The sequence below is a fragment of the Athene noctua genome, chromosome 14 (genome assembly GCF_965140245.1).
Source record: "Athene noctua chromosome 14, bAthNoc1.hap1.1, whole genome shotgun sequence".
Taxonomy (NCBI): Eukaryota; Metazoa; Chordata; class Aves; order Strigiformes; family Strigidae; genus Athene; species Athene noctua.
In genome coordinates, this window is record NC_134050.1 from 1,836,798 (window position 1) to 1,854,128 (window position 17,331).

At 38.6% G+C, this 17,331-nt stretch overlaps 1 protein-coding gene across 3 annotated transcripts in view; it reads left to right on the forward strand.

Annotated features, from left to right (window-relative positions):
* PARVA (parvin alpha) overlaps positions 1–7,941 on the forward strand; it is a 68,113-nt gene extending 60,172 nt beyond the window's left edge. For 2 of the 3 annotated variants that reach the window (XM_074918047.1, XM_074918048.1), the window contains exon 13: positions 2,893–7,941. In XM_074918047.1, coding sequence (XP_074774148.1) covers positions 2,893–2,969 — 77 coding nt within the window. In that variant the 3' untranslated portion in view covers positions 2,970–7,941. The remainder of the gene's footprint in view (positions 1–2,892) is intronic. The other variant, XR_012634523.1, reaches the window with a different exon arrangement.
* Positions 7,942–17,331: the final 9,390 nt, after the last annotated feature.

Below are 17,331 nucleotides of genomic sequence, written 5' to 3' on the forward strand. Positions count from 1 at the left end.
ATGTGTCTTCAGGGAAGATGAAGGTATTGGTGCTGACTTTAGCAGGACCAGGACTCTACTCCTCTGTGCTCATAGAAATGCAGAGTTTAAACCCAGCTTTTCGGAGTGGTTACAGAACCCTTGATGCACCACGTTAGAGGGTACTTTTGCGATTCCTCCAATGAGAAGTTATCACTTCTTACCGTGCAGGAGCTGGACGTGCAGCTTCTGCTCCACTCTTCCCAACAGAGGTGGTAGCTGGGCTTCTGCTGGTTAACTACAATAATCAATACAGATGTGTTTTCAAGACCCGCTGCAGATTCCCGTTCTGTGGTGCACACAGTCTTTTCCTGCCATAATATTGGATTGTCATTCCCTGAGGATTTGATACAAGCTAATGCTCAGACTTTTACTTATAATATAGTAAGGGCTCTCTGGGGATTCAGGCACACATCACTGAATCAAGTTCTGCTCCATTCTCCTTGTTCTCCATCCCTCCCAACTTCCAGATCATAACAGCAGCAGACATATGCACACACACAAAAAAACCAGGTCTCAGGATTGAGCCTATGCTGCCTATGCATTTCATCTGGACCTACTCAGCCTATTTTTTCTTTTTTTTTGATTTCTCGAACTCTTATCCACAATCATGCTTAACTAAACCAGTGGTGACTGTATCACAAACTTTTTATGTTTGAAATGGTCAAAGAAAGAAGGGGGAAATAGTGAAATCTGGGGATCCAAGTAAAACAGAGAGTATCTGTGATCCCTTACTCCCCATAGAGGTTTAAAATTCTTATGGCATTTAATTTTTCAGGTATTTATTGCTCTAGGGGACAGCTAATTTTTCCAGTATAAATCAAGCCATAAGGATATTTCAGCATATATAAGACATTTCTTGTGCAATTATTGAAATGCTTAATATGAAACTTCCTGCCCAATGTGAATGGAAAAACACATCTGTTTTATGTGTTGTTACATTGGGCACAATGCCCGTACTTAAAATTTCCAGTGAGCAAAAGAGTATTGAAAAGGATCTTACCCTAAATGTGTATACTAAATACTCTTTAAATTCCTACACTGTTTCTTTGAGGTTCTTGAGGAAAAAATATGCTGAAAAGTGCTTTAGAATATGAAAAACATATTTAGTGGAAAAAAGAATGCGGTTAAATAAATGAGTATGAAAGCCAATGATTTTTATGGGGTCAACAGTTTATTTGGGTTATTTGCAATATAACTGAAAAGGTATTAAAAAGCTTTCTGTGACCTTTTACTTTAAAAATGGCCGGAACCTTAATCTATAGTCTATAGATTATATAGTCTATAATGAATTCATTTGCAGTTTGAGCTTTTTCAGATTACTTCTAGAAATGTGTACATCAAAGCCAAACTCAAGTTTCTCTTTTTGAAAAATTGCAACCAGTAAAATGTTATACAGGTTGGTCAAACACATGTAGCAAGGAAAATAACTCATCTTTCTCTGGAAGCATGCTTTTTAGTTTGGACCTTTCTGTGGAATTCTATTGTGATGGTGGAGTCTTCTGGTAACTTTGCAAAGACTTGATTGAAAGAGTTATCTCTCTCTTCATTTGAAGTTTCTGTATTAGAAAAGAAAGGTGCTGGCCTGAAAGAGGAAACTGCCTGAGTTATATTCAAACAGTATTGCAGAATATATAACATGACGTTGTGGGAGCAATGTGCCCTTTCTATAGCCTTTAGCATTTTCTCTTCATTTTATACCAAACGTTTTTGATCCGATACATTAGGAGCCACAAAATCATGTGGCCGTGGTTTCACGACCATGCATAGGCTCGGCGTAAAATCTAGGTTTGAGGGTTTTCACCCTTTGTCCATGGATGTGAGTTTGCCGTGTAGCTAATATCTTTAGCTCTTCAAGGGCTGCATACTCTGGGACACCATGCCTAGATTTGATTGGATTCATTCTTCAAAGTGTAAACGCTTCACGATCTGTGAGAAACATCAGTGTACGTAAATATAATGGCAAAACTCTGATGATTATATACACAATTTACCAGCTTACTTGGAGGTTTGGAAGATAATGGGAGTATGTCTGCTTTACACCTTCATGGGCAATTCCAAGAACCAAGGTTAGGACATTGAGTTCCTGGACAGTGAACAAAAAGAGATAAGACAATTCCATTCTGCTCTTTCTGAGGGCAATTCTAAGTCCCTGTCTGAGACTGAATATTCCTTGAAGCACTAGCATGGACTGCTGCAGTAGTACTTGTCAGTTTGTTTTATAGATTTCTTGTGGAATAATATTGACTTTCTCAAGACCTTCTCTTCAAAACAGAAAGTATTTGTTAGGTTTTTGTTTCATATAAATCCTTTCCCTTAGACACTGAGTTTCTAAGGACTGATTCAGCCACGTACATCAGCTGACACAAAGTATTTTCAGAAGTGTCTTCAAGGGGCACTTGTATACCTAGCTGCTTTGGATCCTTTAGAAAATGTAAACTTGCCTCTAGCTGTCTTGCTGAAGTTAGGCCTAATAAAAAATATTGCAGCCCAGAATGGGCCAAGTCCTGCAATTCTTACATAAGAGAAGAGTTCCACTGATTCCTGCCTGATGACATTTTCAGAACCATTGCTTTTCATTCACAGCTCACTGAAGATTCACTCATAATCCTAGACACAATTTGTCTCGTGGGCATCTAAACCTTGGTTGCATTTCTACATCAGCACCCTTGGCCATTTCCTAACTAAAAGTGATTGAAACACCAACTTTTGAGTTGCCAGTTTGTATTTCTACTCTTTCTTAGTATCCTTGTGATTTTAATGCTCATGGATACGGATCTGGGCAAAGAAAGGGAGCAGAGAGTAGGTACTTTTTCTGAAAAATGCTTTGAGCTAATGAAGTTACTAATTGGTTTTCCCTTGTCTTTTTTCTAGATATTGTAAATTGTGACTTGAAGTCTACACTGAGAGTACTGTACAATTTGTTTACCAAATACAGGAACGTGGAGTGAAGAATTGATTTGGGTCATAAAGGAGTATTAACAAAGAAAGCATCATAACTAGCATATTTTTCATCGATATTCCTCTGCATCTTTATCCTAAAAGGAACTAAACCATTTATCTGAAGAATTTTTAATTGATTTTTCTTGCACTACTATTCTAACAGTAGATTTACAACTAAGATAACTTATGAAGAAAAAAGGTTTGGAGGCAGGTATTTGGGGCCATTAATGTCTTAATAATAACTGTCTTCACACTATTTTTTAGTAGGTGGAGCAACAATATAAAAAATTTAGTAACTTTAATTCAAATCAGCCTTTGAAGCCAATCATAGTAAGATTCTGTACTGAGTGTCTATTTTAATATTTTTTACATACATATTTTCTAATCTGGGGAGGGGAAGAGTATTTTCTATCCATGATGATGATTGCATTGTAGTTACGAGAAAGGTACATTGGGATAAACAGTTAAATACTCTTGTTCACATCACAGCTAAAAAGAAGAGACTTTCTGAAGCACTTAACTAGATTAATTTATATTTCCAGTGCTATTAGGCTTGAATTTTAAGGGTACAAATTGTGAAGCGGCTGCTCATTCCTTCAGACTTGTTATAATGTGTTAGTCTGCTTTAAATATGTGTTATTGAGCATTCTGCATATGCACACTTTGCAGCTTGCCACTTGGTTTTGTTCAGGAAGAGATCTTTTTCACAAAGTACACATTTTGGGCAAATGCACCTGTGTAATACAGTTTCCCTATCATATTTGTATTATTACATGGTATTAGAAAGTAGAAAAATGGCTTGTTTTTCTTTTAGTAGTTTAAACACAAGATTACCAGATTGCAAGTTTAGATTTATTGCTAAATAGGAGCTAGAATTTGTCCCTTTGGTTGATTGTGTGATGATGAATGTATTTTGCTGCATTATGTCCAACACACACACACAAAAGATTAATTTTCTAGAAACATTCCTATAGCATTTTAGATACAAAAGCACCGGTTTTTGGTCAAAACTGCTCTTGTCTGCAGAAGTCTGTTACAGTGTAAGGTTCTTTGGTCATTTTACATGGCTTTAAAGAATACTTTTATCTAATCATCACCAAGTATAATGTGTTATCTGTTTGGTTTTAGCTTTAACAAAGACACAAAAGAGAAATGGGAGTTGATTCTTCCTTTGGACTGATAACAACCACTAGTTCTGTTTCCATAAAGAAGCTGATGGAGACTGCCAGAATCATCAAAACCTGCACTGGCACAAGTTGAAGTGTAAATTAATCATTTGCTAAAAGTCTTGATGTTAGTATTAGATACCTTTCTAAACAAAGTGCTCCAGTGCAACCACAGATTTTTGGGTTTCTGGGTTACACAGTAAGGAGAAAATTTTTAGGCAGGAATTACTGGATGACTATTTAGAAATCTTCGGACTGCTTAGTGCAGGAAGGAGACTTGTTCACAGTCCTCCAACTATGGCAGAACTGGCATAGGTAACGGGAAGCAGTCTGTCAGCTCGAGTCTGTGCGTCTGAAGAAACACAATACTGGCAAGAACAGTCAGTAACAGCTATATGTTACTTATTATATGAAGCATTACGTATTTTTTTAATTTTCCAGGGCTTTTTTTTTTTTTTCTTTTTAATATCAAGCTTTCCAGTGCAACATTAGCATAAAGGGAAGACAAGCAATTCCATTGTATCTTTGATGAACACTAACTGATGTTTAGTAACAAGTTGATACTGACTGGCGGCGGGGGGGAGATACAGAAATTAGTCTCCTGAGAAATAAATACCAACTTTATTAAAGGAAAGTCAATATTTAATTCAAAGGACAATACCTGGATGTTCTCTGAACTCAGAAATCGTTACCTGATTGTTACAAGCATTCTAAATACCTTTATTAAAATATTTTGTTACCTCTGTATTTTTAATTGAGTTTCTGAAATTCGAGGTACAGAAAATAACAATTATTTACCTTTTACAGAGGGAAATAACCGGACATTGTGACCTCCATGAAAATGAACATGTTTTCATTGTATCTTTAATATGAGAAACTAAACGATAGGAATTAACAAGCAAACCGGGACAGATATTCTCATGTATATACCAGCAGCCATTTCAGCTTATTTTGATGTTTAACATGTAAGTTTTTCATTTGCACACCTAGATAGTAGTAATTGTAATAGTAAATTAAAAAGTGAATGATGTTTTTTTCTGCAGACTGTGCTCAGCTGAAACACACTTTTACATCTTGACAATGCCAAAACATTTTGATTGCCCTTGTTTTAAGGAGTGCACTTTCTTTAAAGAGGATATTTATGTATGTAAAGGAAAAAAGGTTAGGAACAGTGAAACTGGTTGTTGCCTGGACTTGAAAATAAGTATTCCCGTGCTATATTGGTATAACATTATTGAAGATCCTGAAGTCAGGCTCCCATTTTCCATCCTTTCAAAACATAAAGCTGAGACAGAATGCTGAAAACCTCATGCTGAATGCAATTATGTAGAACCATAGAAACATTTAAACAATATCCAACCTTTACACAATTATTTGTCCTATGGTAAGGATTTATGTAAATTAAAATCTGCTATATATTGTCCTATGTAAATATAGACCCATGTGATAGTTTTTACACATTCACACAAATAGTATATGCTGCCATGTAGGAGTGAGTCACTGCTTATATTTTTGACAGTATAGATTTAAATAGCTATCAGATAAATATGAATTCTAAATACAGATTATATCTAATATTTATTGCTTTGATACAGAATATTATAGAAATATAGAATACTACTGTAGACAGTTTGCTTTTCAGCAATCAATGTAGGCCAGCACCTTCCTTCAGGGAAGCTGGGCCAAATTCTGCTGACACCCATGATGTTCTTATCCTTGATACACAGCAGTGCATACTGATGTACAGCTGAATGCAGGATTTTCCTCACTGTTTGTATTAATACAAAAGTTGCTTTAAGTCAATCCTGGTTTTACTTATAATTACTTTATACAGTTAAATAGATCCAAATCAATGGTTTTATCCCATGTAAGATATGAACAGTCACCTGGAGAGGCCAGTTTCTCTTCTGGTCCTGGAGGGAGCCCCTGATCTCAGGGCTGCCATCTCAAAGCTTTGGCTGGGTTTCTAAAGCCAGATGGTATGAATCCAAGCCACTGCCTTAAGATCTCATGGTGGTATCTGGATCTCATCCACCAGACCAACGTGCTTGTCTGTTGTGCCCTTGTCACATGGAGGCCCACAGGTAGCTGAGTCCACTGAAAACTGGCAGATTATTAGCCTGCCTGGAGTACCAAAGAAACAGTAAACATTTCTGCTGCTGGGGCATTACAAAACTGCCAAAAGAAGACAGTTTTCTGTGCTTCTCTGACTTCTAACCCATCCAGTGCATCCAGCAGTATGGTATCCAGATTTGTTTTGTGGTTGGAGATAGGCATCCTTTTGCTATTGATGGATCCTGGCATGCTCTGTCAACCACACAAAACTTATTTCTTTCAAAGGGGAGCTACAGATTCTTAATAGTATGTCAAAAAGATGTCAAAATAATTATCTAAAATCTTAATATCTTGAGGCCAACTCCTTTCAGAGTTCTTTCACAGCTGACTAGTATTTATTAGTTGCCATAAAGAACAGTTCCTAGAAGAAAAGGTATTGAAGGAATCTTTGCAAAACTTTACCTGAGTCACACATATAAATCCAAAATGGGATTACTCTGTATTTCTGATGGAGTACAGATGAACCAAGTTTCTAATTAAATGAGCTGACTGCAGAATATCTAGTTCTTTGCATTTCTTAGGCAGTAGATACCTTCCTGTTTTCGGGGGGCAGCAGCCCTTGCAGCTACATAGTGCAGGAATTCGGGTGGGCCAGTGAGTGCTGGAATTAAGGTCCTCATCTACTTCGACTGACTGTGGGCCAAGTTGCTGATTGGCATATCTCCATGTAAACCAGTGGCATTAAATCAACAGAGAATTTGGTCCTTTCTGTTTTGCGGAGGGTTGCAGTACTGGGAATGGTTTACATTCAGGCAGACTATATTGACTGAGGCAAATGCTACTCAGTTGACGTTTGTTCTCACCTATTCTCTTAAAATACGTTTTTAAATTCATGTTACAGATTAATTTAGCAGACAACTTGTCACAAGCCACAATGTTGTAAAGCAGAATGGCTTGTAAAAGTATGGGGTTTATTTCATTAGAGAAAGATATATATGATATTTAAGACACTAGATACTAGCTTTAGGTCTATTTTTTGTTACTCTTGTCTTCCTGTCACAACAGCCTTCATGAATGGCCTCTGTGTGTGCTAAGCACCCAAAGAGACAACAGTGCCTTGAAGACCTCTTGCGGGATTTTCTACACTGTTACCTAATAGACTTTTGTCATTTTACTGTAAGAATTAGTGTAGGTCTTCTCTTTACAGTTAAAGTACAATTAAAGGCTGAAGAAATACTATGTAGGAAGTTATATTTAAAGTAAGCTATTTTTGTTTTGGTTTATCACATGAAAAATTGAGATAGCAGCACCAAAATTCCAAAATTATGCGTACCTCAGCATATACAGATTTTCCAAAGAGGCTTTGAGTCATTTAACATTTACTAGGGCTGATTTTCTATATTTGACGATATTTTCTCTGTGACTATATCTCTTTGCAATAATGAGATTTTCTTTTCTGTCTAACAGTTTAATACTGCACACTCTGCAACAATGTTAGTGTCACGGAAATATGTGGTTCTCAATTTCAGTATCAAATTAATTGAGAAAAGAGAATATTTGCAAAACTTGCTTCTTTTACATGTATCTGAAAATAATGGTTAGTTTAAATTAAGCTGCGTTGCCTTCAAATGCAGGATTAGTATCTTTCACAGAATATATTTTATGTACTCTGTAAGAGACACTCTATTGATGATTTTTTCCTGTGCTTTTCCTGAAACCTTTGTTACGATCCACAATAAAATCTGCACCTGAAAATCAACACTGTATGTTGTTGTTGGGTCAAAGTATGAGATGTATGACAAAGGATTAGTAAGGCTGTATGGTTTATGTTCTCAGAGCTTCCACACCTCTCTGTGCATCTAACCCATTTTCAGTTACCTCTTTGTGGGTGTACTAGGTGTTTATTATTATTTTCTGTGGGGGCTGGTGACAGCTGAAAGTGGGTTGGCAAAAACAGACATGTAAACATGTCTTGAAATGATTAACAGCAGCGGGTCAGAAAAGTGTTGTATTTGACTCAAAATAGCAAAGTATACCTTTTGCTTCAATATTACTGTGCTGAACTCTTTTCATGGTGATATTGTAGCTGGGTATAATACAATTTTCTGCAGAGTAACTTTGTTAATTTGAAATTTAACAAAATGTTAGTGAAATGTTAAAATGACCAAAATTAAACTGTCCATTTCAGAGAATAACTGCGTTTAGGAGGATTTTTTAATCTGTTTTTTTATAAACTTGTTTTTGTTGTGACCCTTTAATGCAGGAGCTTCAGTGCAGAACTTGGGACCGGTCAAAAATATAGGCATCTAAAGTGCTACAGATCGACATTTTTAGCTACTGAATTACTGTAATGAATCCAGAAGCAGGTGTTTGATCTTTAGGTTGGCTTGTAAAGCTGAAACCACCAAGCAGAGCTGCCTAATCAACAGGGAACACTAAGGACAGGGTGAGTTTTAATGCCATTCTTCAACCCCAGCCCATTACTCAGGGCTGGAAGGAAGTATCTCTGCTTAGGATCCACAGTCTTAAGCCCCACCATATGCACACAGCTTTTGTCCTGAATTGTACGGATTTTCTCCTGAAGAGCAAGTAGTCTTGCTCTTCCTCAAACATTGCAGTAAAACAAAAAGGTCACGTGTCTGGCTACCTCAATTTCTCCATTGCTATTCGCCCAGAAAGTAAAAGATCTGGGTTTAATGCCCTCATGTACCTGTGGGAGTTACTTCTCCTCCTTCTTAGAAGAGTGCCATAACCTGCAATATGAGTTTAAGGTGATACACTTTTTTTAGCGTTGGAGGGGCACTGTTGACTGGTAAGCTGAACTCTGCAACTCTGTGTATAAAGTAATTCCACATTAACTGTCAGAGAAGGAAAGACTTTTGGGCCTCCTGTAAGGCCTGCTTCTGTATTTTAGTCAATCAAAGGGCACTAAAATACCAAAACACATTTTGAAGTGGAACCAGGACTAACATCCCCTCTGTTGCAATGCACAGTTTCATCCCTGCTTCCTACCTGTTCTCTAGCTGTTGGGTGAGCTACAAGCTGTGTTTTAAGAAAACGGCAGACACAACTGTATTTTGTCTGAGGTTTCTTGGGCCTTCTCCGAGCACAAGTACTGGATTGAGTGCTACATCTGATTTTTGGATCCCAGCCAGGTAAGAACTAGAACTACTCGGTCCCATTGAGACTGGGACAACTTCAAACATGGGCAGGCGTAAAATGCTGGGGATTTTTCAGCTGAAAATCAAGGGTGAAATTAAAATGGCTTCAGGTGGAGGTGGTGCTCGGAGCAGATTTTCTGGGATTGCAACCTTGGTTCCTATATTCTGTGTGAAGAGCAGAAAATCTGTCGGGCCATGTCCCTCACATGGGTGGGGGAGGGAAAACGGGAAGAGCATCTTCTTACTCCCTTCGGAGATCTCCGTGTTGTGGCAGACTGCACAGGCTGTTTCCTCCTTGGCTCATTTTAATTTTATTGGGAATAAGCTTGAAAACATGCTTTAACTATTCCTCCCTCTCTTGGATGTTTGCATTGTTCCAGTTAGGTGAAAATGAATACTAAACTAGCATGTTGAGGCTCTGAAGTCTTCAGCTGTGACTAATCAGCACCATCCACTGCTTAGGGCTTTTGATGCTGGGAGGGATGAATGGTGCTGACTGTAGGCATGTCTCTGGATGATTAGTGCATTGGTTCACATGCCAAATTTATAAGTGTTATATTAGATGAACAGATGAGGGCTATTAAATTATGTGGAGGGGAGTGGGGGGAAATTGCTGTGACCAGAACTTTCTTTTTTAATGTAATTTTTTTTGTGGGGGCGGGGGGTTGGGTCACAATACATAGTTAAAGGGGGAGTACTTATATTCCTGTGCACAGTCTGAATCCACCAAATTATCCGAATTATCACATTGTTATTCACTGAATTATCTTTAAATATGTGAGAAAAGCCCTTGTGGTTTCTTTGAGTGTGTTTTACCTAGAAATGGGTAAATATCCGTATCACCGTGGGAAGCCTCAGTCACATTTACACTGAGGCCTGCATTCTATTGTCTTCACATCCTAGCACAATCCTATATAATTACACCCACAAACCCATTACTTTTAAGGCCTGCCTTCCTCAAAGGATCCCTTGTAGGCGCTTTGTAAATTAGCTCATAAAAGATGTGTGCTTCTTGTCCACTCTTGCATTCATTAGGAGTTTCACCTGTATGAGGGTTGAAATACCAGGATAATTTATGTCTTCTCGTGTGAGGCCCTTGGAGATCAGATAACTAAATCAACTGCAGAGTAGCAGAATGCTGCTGTCTGCTTTCAGCCTTGGCACTAACTTTTAGGCAGATATAACTCAGGTGTGCTTATTACTGCTGTTTGGTTTATATCCATGCCTACAGGGTTTGTTGCACTAGCAGCTCCATGAATGCATGTGATGATACAGTCCTTGTCTTGAAAGGCTCACAGTCTTGCAGGAATGTGGGAGGAGGAAAGCTGTAAGCAAACTTCTCTAACTTTACACAGAAGGTCATGATTGGGGTGGATTAGTAACTAAGTTCCCCTTTCTGTACCTTATGTGTGCCTTTAAATTGTGGTGTAAAACAAGCTAGGAAGCTACCAGTGAGCCTTGTGTGGAATGCTAGTCCCCAGGGGAAGAAAGGACCAGAGAAGTTATAAAGGCTGTTAGCTAAAAAGATTACTGCACTTCTGTGGTAAAGATGTAAGTGCTCAGCATCGGGCCACGGAGGCAAGTTAAGTGTGGGGGGTGGTTAGGTTGCTTGGGGAGCAATTCCCCATTGAAGTGCAGCAGGGCCATCAGCTAGGAGGGAATTGCCAGCAGGGCAAGCTACGTGCATGGGATTTAGACTTCCTCCATGTGACAGTAGCTTAAACACTTTCATGTGCATATTGTTACAGTAATAGAATATTGGAGGCGTCAGTCTTGGATTTCTAAGACTTTTGTACCTCCAGATCTTTCTGAACCGTTTGTAACGGCACTTGAATAGACAGAAAGGACATCATTAGAGCAGATCTGTATTCTTAATTGCATAAAAACCTTGTACATCTACCGTCTGAAACCAGCATTCAGTTCAAACAGTGTCATAACCTCTAGCTTCATTTTTTCTGTGTTATCAGGACAAATTAACCCATTAGCTGCACAGACTCTATTGTGAGTCAGAGGTATATGAGTCATATGAATAGAACACATTTCTATTCTGGTTTTAATTAATTTGGCCTCCACCCAAATCTTCCTTACAAATGAAAGATATTAGATTAGCTGAAGTCTACAATACATTTTTATGCTTTGTGCTAAACTTACATGTGTATTTTTATGCTACAAAAAAAATTCCCAAGAATGCACTAGCTTATAAATTAAGCAACAGAACTGCCTTATTTGACAGACTGTTAAAGTGTTGTAATTAATGTTCATTTGTTTGCATTGCAAACTATGAGAGAAGAAAAAAAGAAATGCAGAATTCTAACACATTGGGAAATTTGTCCCAGTCTTGATTCAGATGAGTGGAAAACAAGTTTATAGTGGTTACATTTTTGATAGAAGTGGTCTTAGATGTCACTTCCCTTTGTGATTTTCATAATTTTGCTATCTGGGAACTTTTCTTTCTTGTTCTCTTTTTAAGATAAAATGTAAAAATTTTAATTGGTCAGGATCCCTGTCAATATTTTTAACTGGGTCACTGTGCCTTCTCTTAAAGCAATATCAAAATCAGATAAACTCCTCAAATATAAATTGCAGAGAGGGTAATGTGAGCCACTACTGAGTGTAGCCTCTCAAAACGGAAGCAATACTAATTGTATTTACACAATTTAAAAAGAATTAAAAACAAGACAATGATGAAACCACCTCACTTTGACCCTCACAGAAATCAAAGCCTGAATCTTACTTAACACTAAACTTTCTTCACGGCACCTTAGGGACTCTTAATGCAAATGAGAAGCAGGCATACAGATACTTTGCGGAGCCTTCCCACAACACTACAGTCTTTGAGAGACAAGCACAGACTAAAAGCGGAGTGTGAGAGGAAGAGGCAGAAATGTATCTTTCTGTGAACACTTTATAGTTTGCAACAGGCTCATATAACACAATGAGGGTGGGCCAGCTGGTCATAAAATAACCTAGACTGATAAATTAATCAGGAGTATGCTCTGTGTGCCACCAACTGTCCTGTGACTAATAAGTTAGTTTTCTGCTTTGGCAGGTTCCATGAGTTCACTTGTAGCATGAAGAGGAGAGCTGGAAGAAAAAGGTCAGGTTTTAAAAGGGGCTTAGTTTGAGGGGCTCTGAAATGAAAACTTGCATGTGGACCACTGCTTCCCAGACTCTGCAGTCCCACAGTTTAATTCCAGTAGCGTAAGGCACTTAATCAAGATCTGCCTTCGACTCTGCCTTCCACCAGTTAGTCCTGATAAAGCCCTAACTTGCCTTCTCGTTGCCTAAGTGGTGACATTAGGACTTTCATCAAAGCAGACAAATTAGAGGCACGTAGCAGACTCAGCTTCATTTAGCCAGAGCTCCATGTCCAGATCCAGAGATTTTTCTGTCTTGGAGGGACATTGTCCTTCCATGCATGTAAGGCAGTCTGGCAGTAAATTTGCTGCAATATCCACTTCCCAATCACCGTGGAGAGTTACCAAGTTGGTAGGAAGCAGATTTAGGGCACGGATTTGTCTACTGATATTTTGAACAGTTACACTGCTTTTCAAAAACATACGTATTTCTCAGTCGGAAGTTTTGAGTGTTAATTTCTGAAATTCCATTGCTGATAACTAGATTTTGCTTTTCATTTTTCATCAGTCACAGTAGATTTTTCTACACACGTTATTTGAGTTTGGATTACACAAACTGTCTGGATTCCTGTTTTATGCTTACAATAATGTCCCTCCATTGAACAGAGCTTCTTATATATAATCTACAAAGCTTTGTACGATCCACCAGGGTGCAGAACATGATGCGAAGATAGGATACTAATGGGAGGATACTAATGGGCAAGTTCTCTGAGACAGCTCTGCCTCCTTTGGGGATGTATATACAAGGAAACGTGCGTCAAACCTCAGGATGTCCCTGTTAGCACGTGTGCTCGTAGCAGAAGAGATCCAGGGCTTTCCTTCACTTTATGATTAAGGAAGTTATGTGTAGTTGTCCTACTAGAAGGGGGAAGAAGCTGTCGTACTCTGATGTGAGACAGAGGATGAATCCTGTTGGGGCAGCACAGTCTCGGCACCTTTATTAATCTCTTTCCTGGCAGACCTGTAACATGCATTCTGAGCACTTTCAGGAGATAAGCTGAGCTATCTTGTGGTCCTCTGTTCTTTCCTCTAGTATGACACAACCTCACCCAGTAATTTTGGTATCAAGACTGTAGCTTCTGCTGCTTCTAAGATCTCTTTCCCAATGGCTCAGTTACCCAGGCAGACCTCTGGGATAGGAGTTAAACCGCAGTGAGTAACACCAACAGAAAACTTCTGCTGTCTTAAGTCAGGCAAAATTTTCCACTAGGTGAATTCCCCCGATTAAAAATCAGAAATTTGTTCCAGGGAATCAAGACACGCCTGCTATTTAAACACAATTTCTCTTTTATTACTGACTTATTAAAACTTACCGTTCTCTATTAATCAGCATTTCTTAATTAACATAAAATTCCCAGGGCCTGGTACAATTCCACCACCCACAATCCAGTGCTGTCCTGTTCGTTTCTATTTAGAATACATATTGCTAGAGTATGTAGGATTATATTGCATGCTGCAATTATTTTTGGGGAGGGCTGTGACACTTGGCCTTGAGCTTGTCTTTCTCTAGTACAGAGCACTGCAAGTATCCTATAATTATTTATAACTTGTTGGGGGGAACAACAGAGGCTGTCTGACACTATGCACTCTCTTTCTCTTTACACTGTAATTCTTGGATGGGGCTCTCGGGAATTACAGGGAAGAGAGATTTGCCATTTGGAAAAAAGGTCTTACAATTTATTCAGAATACAATTTTAGCCAACCAGCTAGTTCAGTCAGCCAGTCCAATTATGGTGTGGGTTGAGCAAGTCTCTGTGCTCAGGTTCCCTTGAGTTGCTTTTAGTTATGAAATAAAAATAAGAAATTAGGTCAGTTATGCTCTGTTGACTTCTTCTAATCATACAGCTTCCAAGAGTATATAGCAGCATAGCTTTGCCTAAATTAATATTTGGCATCTCACCACTATGACTAGGCTTTGCCACCAGTTGTAAGCTAAATTGGGAATGCTCATTCCAAATGGCAAATTACATATGTGCTTGTCTCTGGACAGATTTTAACCCTTGCAGCACTGCAGGTGAGTATTCTCAGTCCAGTGCTAAAAGAGCCGCATCAGCTCTCCTGTCACCATCTGAGAACAACAGATACTTTCCTGGGTGCCTTGCCCCCTCCATTGGTTAATTCCTCCTTGACTGACTGTCCTGAGATCTTGTATGAGCCTTTCTACCAAATCTACCTACTTTAATCCTTCAAAAATTCCCAGCTCCCGAACCCCCCTCCGGCTGGTCATACCTTTTGACCTACCTCCTCTTCAAGGTGTCCCTTCTCCTGGTTAACGTAGCTGATCGACCCAGCATCTAAACAATCAAAATCATGGAGCTGATCATGCCGTTGCTTCACCAAAACCCCTTTTTTTTTCCAACTGGTCTTAAGCACTATGTCTTTCCTGTTGCTTTTTTCAAGCAGCGTTAAAAGCTTTGAATGGTTTATTTATCTCGCTTCACCGTAACAACTGATAGAGCTTCTTATCAACAAACTCTTGTGTTCTATGGACACACTCATAACACCTCCCCACTCATCTCCCTACTATAACTTTAAAAGGTAGGATTGAAAGAGCTTGTAGCAATCAGGTTTTTCTACAATCCAGCACATCCTGCAACATAATTTGCAAGAACTTTTTCTTCTCCTGTAAGGATTATTTTAAGAAAAAAATCCAAATTCTGACCCAGCAAACAGCCTGTGGGCATTGCTTCATTCATGGCTGGTCGAATATGTGTCTGTTCACACAGACTGCAATTTAGTGACTGCATAATCTGGAGAGGATGGCTGCATGTCTCTGCCCATTACACTGCAGAACAATATTAAACCAGAAAAGTGCTGGGAAAACCTCAGAAGTGCCTGAGTGTGGATACATCCCAAGTGTGTTGGTTTCTTGTGTGCACTTACAGAAGTCAGGAGAGAAAACAAAAGACCTATAAACTGCTATTGTTCATTCCCCTCTGTTTAATTCTCTGATCTTGTCCTTTTAAATGGCTGCAGTCTTTATTCACTCTACTTTTCATTTCACCTCTCGCTGCGGATGCATGCTGCTTTGCATACAGGGCCATGGAAGCAGATTGTGGAAAGCAGTCCCATTGCTGCAAAGTGGAAAGTGAGACTTGAGAAATTAAGTAAACTTCTTATAGATTAGTTACAAAACGTTACACGTATGAAGGTTATTACTTGCAGTACTGCAAAATTAGCAGATTAAAAGGTTACACCCCTCACATGGAGTTGCACCCGCAGGTCTCTGTGATACTGTTGGGTTTTTAAGCCCAGATGAAATTGAGTGGTAAAACTTGCTTCTGTGCTGTTAGTGTTCTACGCACACAAGGACAGTTTTCTCCACTGATACCGCTCTGAAGCTTCCTATTTTGTGAAGTAAAAGCTGTGTATCTTTATATCTAGAATGAAGTCCTCCCTGCTCTGCAGAGGATGAAGTTGCTTTTCTCTAATTTCCCTTCTCCCTAGCAAGTCACATGTACTTTCTAGTGGCCTTGCATGCTAACAGACTCTTTGTATTTATTGCAAAGCCAGTGATAGTCTTTTCTCAACATCATTAGACATGGGTCAGGCCAGACTTCCAGAAAACAGAAATAGTATTTTCTGTTATCCCCCCAAAGTAGGTAGATTACATGGTATGGTCTGAATTATTAAAGAGGTCAGAAATCATTGTGTAACACACCAAAATAAAACTGTATCTAAAAATGTATTTTGCTAAGTATAAGTTAGATCTTAACATTTGAGAATGATTTGGGTTTTAGAATAGTATGAGAATTAATTGCAGAAACAAGATGTAATCAGTTTACCTTTCTTGGCACTGTATCTTGCTAAATATAAAAAAACTCATTTCATTTACTCTATAATTATCCTCCTGTATTCTTGAATGAAAGCATAGCAAAGATCACATTTCTGGCACATTTGGGAACAAAACAGTTAAATTGCTAACAAATAATGTTTTGTAGTTTGTATGAGAGCCAAGAAGATTAATGAAATGTTCATGAGAGAGTCTGGCAAGTGGCCACATTCCTATGGGAACATTGCTGCAGTGAGGTTTAACGGAGCATGAGGGACATTAAGAAACAAATGTGTGGGAGTTTTAGGGTGAACTGTAAATGATCAAGAATCTAGTAAAACTAGATATCATGTATTTTGCCTTTGAGGCTTTTCAGTGGATCTCTGTAACATTTCTCATCCTTATCTAAAGTCTGTGAGGAAGATGACAAAGTGCATCCTCCTTGGGTTTTTTAAGAGCAGCTGTCAAACACTTGAGCTCTGCTGACTTCTTTGAATGTTACAGCAGATGTAAACTCATTAAACAAATGGCTACAAGAAAGAAGTCTTTTAGCCTGACCAGTGTATTTGTGTAGAAGCTCTTCAATTTAATGCTTAATCTGCCAGCGTGCCCCAAACTTGCATATACTTTTAATTGCAAAAAGCTGTGTTCATTTCATTCTTTTAGACAAGCCAAGGAGAAGCTGTGTTACTACAGAGTTATTTCTATTTCTGCTGTACCACCACCTCCTCTTTCACAGCAGTTGTCTCTGAAATTCATCCTTATTGACCGTGTGTATCCACTGACATGCTGTATTTCAATTGTTAGTGAATGGTATATTTAATCAAAGATAAAGCAACAAGCTAAGTTTCCTGTTTCAGAAGAAAAACTCTTTATCAGTGAGATTGCTAACAGCAGTCAAACACTTCTTTTTACCCTACCAAAAGATAAATTAAACAGGAAGCTATTGATTTCCCTGAGAGCAGGGCAGGCACGGAGAGGTGTATGAACTTCACAGTACACTTTCTAGAAGTTTTCCAAATTAGCTAAAATAATCATCAATGGTCATCATGGATAACTATTAAAGTGAAGGAAACCTG